Source organism: Fringilla coelebs (genome assembly GCF_963513975.1).
Source record: "Fringilla coelebs genome assembly, chromosome: 18".
Taxonomy (NCBI): domain Eukaryota; kingdom Metazoa; phylum Chordata; class Aves; order Passeriformes; family Fringillidae; genus Fringilla; species Fringilla coelebs.
In genome coordinates this window covers 8,196,684-8,202,793 of record NC_140044.1, presented here as the reverse complement: position 1 = coordinate 8,202,793, position 6,110 = coordinate 8,196,684, and the positions used below count along the sequence as shown (strand labels likewise).

The following is a 6,110-nucleotide window of genomic DNA, read 5'->3' as shown; positions in this document are numbered from 1 at the left end:
GCCACCGTCGCTCGTTCCCCCGCCCCGCCGGGCAACGTCACCGGCGGCCCCGCTTCCCCCGCCGCCACGGCCCGCCCAGCATCGCTGCCCCCCCGGTCCGTCCCGCCCTGTCCTGCCTTGTCCTGTCACGGCCCCGTCACCGCATCCCCCGTGCCCATCCCCGGTCCCTCCTGCTCCTCGCTCCCCCGGCGCTGCCGGGCGCATGGCGGCGGGGGCGGGCGGCGCGGCCCTGGGGCGGGCGGCGCTGGCGGCGCCGCTGGTGCTGCTCTACTACGGCTTCTCCATCGGCATCACCTTCTACAACAAGTGGCTGATGAAGGTGCGGGGTGGCGGGGCGGTGCGGGGCGGCGGCGGCGGGAGGGCGGCGGCGGTGACAGCGGCTGTCGGTCCCGCAGAGCTTCCCGTTCCCGCTGCTGGTCACGCTGCTGCACCTGCTGCTCATCTTCGCTCTCGCGGCGCTCGCCCGCGCCCTGGCGCGCTGCCGCTCCGGGCGGCCGCGGGCAGCGCTGTCCTGGGCCGACTGCCTCCGCCGCGCCGCCCCCGCAGGTACGGCCGGGCACGGAGGGGACGGGAGAGGGCGGCGGAGCGGGAGCGGGCCGCAGGTTTGGGGCACGACAGTGTATGAAAGACATGAAGGTGTTGGAGAGCATCCAGAGGAGAGCCACAAGGATGGTGATGGGAGTGGAGGGGAAGCCTTGTGAGCAGCGGCTGAGGTCACTTGGTGTGTTCAGTATGGAGAAGTGGGGACTTAGGGGGAACTTCATTGTGGTCTTCAGCATCCTCACGAGAGGAAGCAGAGGGGCAGACGCAGATCTCTTCCCTGTCATAATCAGTGACAGGATCCAAGAAAACATATGAAGGTGAATCAGGGGAGGTTTAGGTTGGATATTAGGAAAAGGTTTTCACCCAGAGGGTGGTTGAGCCCTAGAACAGGCTCCCCAGGGGGGTGGTCATGGCACCAAGACTGACTGAGTCCAAGAAGTATTTGGACAACACTCTCAGGCACAGGGTGGGATCCTTGGGGTGTCCTGTGCAGGGCCAGGAGTTGGCTCAATGATCCTGGTGGGTCCCTTCCAACACAGCATATTCTGTGACTCTGTGAGAATGCTCAGAGGTGCCTGTGGCACTCTGGCTGCTTCCAGAGCCCTTTGCTGGGGTGGTCAGGGCCAATCCCCTGGAACAGGGTGAGCTGTGGGGTCCAGCCATTGCTCTGTCCCCTACCAGCTGTAGGGCAAGTGTAGATACTACCAAAAGCTTCAGCCTGAGACATGCCACCTTCATAGCTCATTACAGAGGTGTATAGGAATAGGGAGAGGCCACACGGAATGAATCTTTCTGAAGGAGTCACTGGCACAGAGAACCAGTGCTTTGCACTGTACAAGGAACTGCTCTGCAGTGCCTTGATTAAGTTGTGTCTGCAAGTAACATTTTCTCTTTAGCACTAGTATCAAGCCATGTGTTGCATCTTTCTCAGGGAGGAGCTTGGTAGAGAATTCATCATTCATGGCACACAGAACTATCTGAGACCAAGAAGTGAAGCTCCTACTTGGAGCTTCACTGTAACTCCTTCTGCAGTTCTTTGGCTGGGTGTTATATTGGCTCCCACAGAACAGCATCTGGTCTATGATCTCTGGCAAGGTTTGCAGTACCTTACATCACATGCCCCATGGTTTCTTGAAAAAAGCTTTCTCCACATCTGCAGCAATTTTACCTGTCAGCATGGCCTGCCCTTGGATCAGTAACACTGTTTCCTGTGGTAGGAAACTTACTAAGAAGGGAGAATAGACTGTTCCAAAAGCTGCACCAGGGTTAGGGCTGTGTGTAGATAATTGTTGCTTTTTCAGGCTTCCTGCAGTGGCCATCAGACTTAAAAGTTACATGTTCTGATACAGTCCAGAAAGACTTTATGCAAATCTGCAATCACTTTCAGTCACAGGGAGGGCAAGAGTTATTTCTGGCATTTTTGTAATGCATGCTGAGTGAGTGCAATGCTGAGCCCAACTTGAGTCACAGGGAACAGGGCAGAAACATGAAGAGCTGAGAATATCTGAGTTATGGTGGTTCTGAAGAACTAACTTGAGGAAAGCTTATTTTTCCCCCTGGTCTGCTCTGCTATCTGTGGCCATGAAGCAGGGTTTTGTGGTGGGTTTCATTAATGTCACAGAGGACGTTTAACTTCAGGACTTTTTCATTAATTCTTTAGCTCTGTCAACTTCCTTGGATATTGGGCTGAGTAACTGGAGCTTCCTGTATGTCACTGTCTCCCTGTGAGTACAAACACCACGTTCCCTGGGAGCCTCTGGTGGGGTTTGGAGAGTGCTTTGCCAGGGTCTGTTTCTAGAACAGGTGTTTGGTTAGTGGGGTCATCATGCAGGGTCTGTGGTAGCTTGCTGGTAGCAGTGTAGAAATGGGTGATGGTTCCTAATAGTACTTTGATGGGAAGAACTACATTGAAGGAGTCTGACAGTGTATTTTGGTCCTTACAGCTACACAATGACCAAATCCTCTGCCATTCTCTTCATCCTGCTTTTTTCACTGCTCTTCAAGCTGGAGGAAATGGTAAGAGTCCCACGCAATGCTTTAGGGGAGGGAGGTCAGACCCAGGGAAATAGGCAGTGCATGTATCAGAAACATGTGAGCAGAGGAATGCTGCAGTTATGTGGGTGAATCTGAAAGGAAGGAGGTGCCTGTCTCTGTTGTGTTTGCTCTCCTGCAGAGGGTGACGTTGCTGCTGGTGGTTCTGCTCATTGCTGGGGGACTCTTCATGTTCACCTACAAGTCCACACAGTTCAATGCACAGGGGTTTGTGCTGGTGCTCTGTGCCTCTTTCCTGGGGGGCATTCGCTGGACTCTCACACAGATACTGATGCAGAAGGCTGAACTGGGTATGTGGGGTACCAGGAGGGGGTGGTGGTGCTGGTAACAGGGAGGGGAATAAGGAGAGGCAATTGCCCTTGCTGCACAAACAAAACATCTCCTGGAAGGTGTTTGAAACCTTGGGCACAGAATATCTGTTGGTGGGTAATGAAGTGGCTGGGTGTCTGCAGCAGCACAGGTGTGGGCATCACAAATAAGGTGTATGTCTAGGAATGGTGCTAATAAAGGCTCTGGGACCTGTGTTATTCCCTGGCTTGTTGCTGCCTGCTCTGTTATTGATTCTCCTCTTTCAGGGCTCCAGAATCCCATTGATATCATGTTTCACCTGCAGCCGCTCATGTTCCTGGGGCTCCTCCCACTCTTTGCTGTGTTTGAGGGTGCGTGAGTTCATTACAGAAAGCAGGGAGAGCTTTATAGAGTGGTGGGAGATTGTTTAGTAGTTTGTTGTTGGAGATAATTCACTTAGATAAGTGAACAACTATCAACTCTGCAAAGTAGTTAGAGACCTGGATTTATCTTATGCTGGCAGGACGTTAAAGAGTTCATAGAAGTAGTAGCCTGCCACACTTGTGGAAGTAAGGGCTGTGAAGAACTGGCTGCACATCCTCCTCATACTGGAATGTCAGCAGCCCACCCCATCAATCTTATTAAGAGGAATCCTGGGAGCTGGGAATGGTATTCTGCTACTCATTGTCTTGTTCCTAGGCCTTCCTTTGTCCATATCAGAGAAGCTCTTCCGTTTCCACGAAGCAGGAATGCTGTTCTCTCTGGTAGGGAAGCTGTTCTTGGGTGGAATTCTTGCCTTTGGTCTAGGCTTTTCTGAGTTCCTCTTGGTTTCCAGAACATCTAGCCTCACCCTTTCCATTGCTGGCATTTTTAAGGTAAGGCATGGTTCCTGTGCTAATACTAGAAGGCAAGTACTGAGTCATCCCTATTGGGCTTTATGTGCTGGGAGCTTGCTTAGATCCTTAGAAATTATTGCTTGTTATTTTTCTTCTCCTTGCACAGGAGCTTGATGCTTTGCCTTGCAGTCTCTGCAGTGAAGTCTCTTGGTCCCTGACAGCAAAGGGCCAGAGACTAGTGGCTGTTCTATAAAAAATACCATTAATGATCAAAGTTTGTTGGAATGTGGGATAGACTAAAACACATTGCCCTCATGAACAGCAGATGGTGTGGAAGAGAGGAGGGGTAAGAAGGGCAAGCTCTTGCTTCAGACCTGCATATGACCAAACCACTGGTTTGAGCTCTCTCTGTAGCCTAGTTTGGCACATCCTCCCCAGAGGAGTGCAGCACACATACTTTCAAGCTGAACTGTGATATATGAAATCTCTCTGATCCAGAAGTTGCAAGATTCCTCTGTAACTGAGCTATGCAGTCAGATGACTTAAAATCCCACATCCTGGTTTGACAGGTTGTTTGTTTCTAGAAACTGTTTTTAGAACTCTGCGCGCATGAAAGAATGTGCTGATAGAAATTTAGCAGCCTGACATCTTGATCTAGGCTTCAGCTGAAAAATGTATCATGCATATCTCCTCAGGTCCTGCCCTGCCACTTGTCATGGTTTTTTTGTTTCCACAGGAAATCTGCATTTTATTCCTGGCCACACATTTACTGGGAGATCGCCTCAGTCCCTTGAACTGGCTGGGCTTTGCTGTCTGCCTGTTAGGAATCTCCCTCCACGTTGTTCTCAAAGCCATGAATTCCAAAGGTGATTGTTTTGAATCCCTTTCTCTTTCTCTGCAGGCTTTCTCATTGCTTCTCTAGGAGCTGTGTCTGGTTCCAGCTCCGTGACAGCGCCAGGCTTGGTGGGAATCCAGCAAGTTTGTCACTAAATGGGCTGTCTGCATGCAGGTGACAAAGCCCTGGAGCCACACAAAGAGGCCAGCTCTGACCCTGACCTGCAGCTGCTGCTGCGCCACTCTGAACAGGCTGAGGAAGAGGAGGAGGTTGTTGAAACCCCACAACAGCACTGACTGAACATGAAGCACAAAGCCACCTGCTCTGTTCTTACCTAACCTGCCTGACAGCTATCCAGGAGGAAGGTCCAAAAGTCTCTGTGACCACCCAAAGCAGAGCCAGGGCCCGGTGAGAGAATTCTGCTGACGTGCTGCAGTGTGGATCTGTAGATGCTGCACAAGAAAAGGCAACATCCCTTTCACAGGAGCTTGGAAGACAAGCCCTGGCTCAGTGGGTGTAGAACGGCAAGGTGAGACAGGGAAAAGCTGTAAAAAGTTCATTATGGGATCCTGAAGGCTGACCATGAGCTGTAGACTGAACGTGGACGTGTCTGGACTGCAGGCTGAGTGGTTCAGGGATGATTTTACTGCTGCTTAGGTTTTGAATTCAAAGGAGAAGGTAGATACACCTTCCCCTTTTTTTATGTTTCTGCAAATTAGGAACTCCCATCCTGGTGGGATCACATGACTGAATAAATCCCTAGAGTTGTCCCAGTGAGGACTTTTTGTGCCTAGGGATCTCCATGTTCTGTGTGCATTGTAAGGAGAGAATTAAATGCTGGTATTTGGGACCAGTTGAAAATGATGAACATTTCCAGATGATGTAGGTTGGAGTGAAGACAGGAATGCAAGAGTACTTCTGGTGCTACAGGCCAAGAGGAGAATGAGCAGTGTCACAGGAGATCTAACTTGAGCAATAAGCTTATCAGAAAGTACGTGGGGTTTTGAGGGGGGAATTTTTTGTTTTTTAAATAAACTTTTTCTGATTTGCTTTTGTCTGTACATTTTGTACCTATGCTTCATCAACTGAGGTCATTTGTCTTCTCAACTCCTTTCCTTTTAGTCCTCCACTGACCTTGCTACTGCATGCCCATAAGTCCTGGCACTCAAAACACTTGCCCATCTATCACTGATCTTTAGAATTAGGGAGATATTCTGCAGCGTCTCATATTTATGCCAGCCAAGAGAACTTACTGACTGCTCTGCCTTGATGCACCATATACCCTAAGAAGACTTTTAGTATTGTGGCTCTTTGTAAGACTCTTATCTCAACCCATTTGATTGGATCAGGTAGTGCTGCAGTCCAGGAAGGGGGAATAGCAGGATTTAAGATGTCATTTTTGTTGCTGCTAAGCCTCAAGTGGTGTTGGGCAGGTGGCTGGTTTTTGCATGGCAGAATTTCCACATCTTTCAAAGTTTTGTTCAGTGCTAGCTTTTGTAGTTTTTAGAGTAGAAATACCTTGACAGAGTTTCCCAAAGGGATAACAGGACAATCTT

At 50.3% G+C, this 6,110-nt stretch overlaps 1 protein-coding gene across 1 annotated transcript; it reads left to right on the top strand.

Moving 5' to 3' along the window:
• Positions 1 to 33: 33 nt before the first annotated feature.
• Positions 34 to 5,604, top strand: SLC35H1 (solute carrier family 35 member H1). Its single transcript, XM_084218050.1, has 9 exons — positions 34 to 319; positions 396 to 546; positions 2,204 to 2,267; positions 2,487 to 2,559; positions 2,717 to 2,885; positions 3,171 to 3,254; positions 3,583 to 3,758; positions 4,456 to 4,585; positions 4,729 to 5,604. Exons 1-9 carry the CDS (start codon positions 203 to 205, stop codon positions 4,848 to 4,850), a joined length of 1,086 nt encoding a protein of 361 aa, XP_084074176.1. The 5' UTR covers positions 34 to 202; the 3' UTR covers positions 4,851 to 5,604.
• Positions 5,605 to 6,110: the final 506 nt, after the last annotated feature.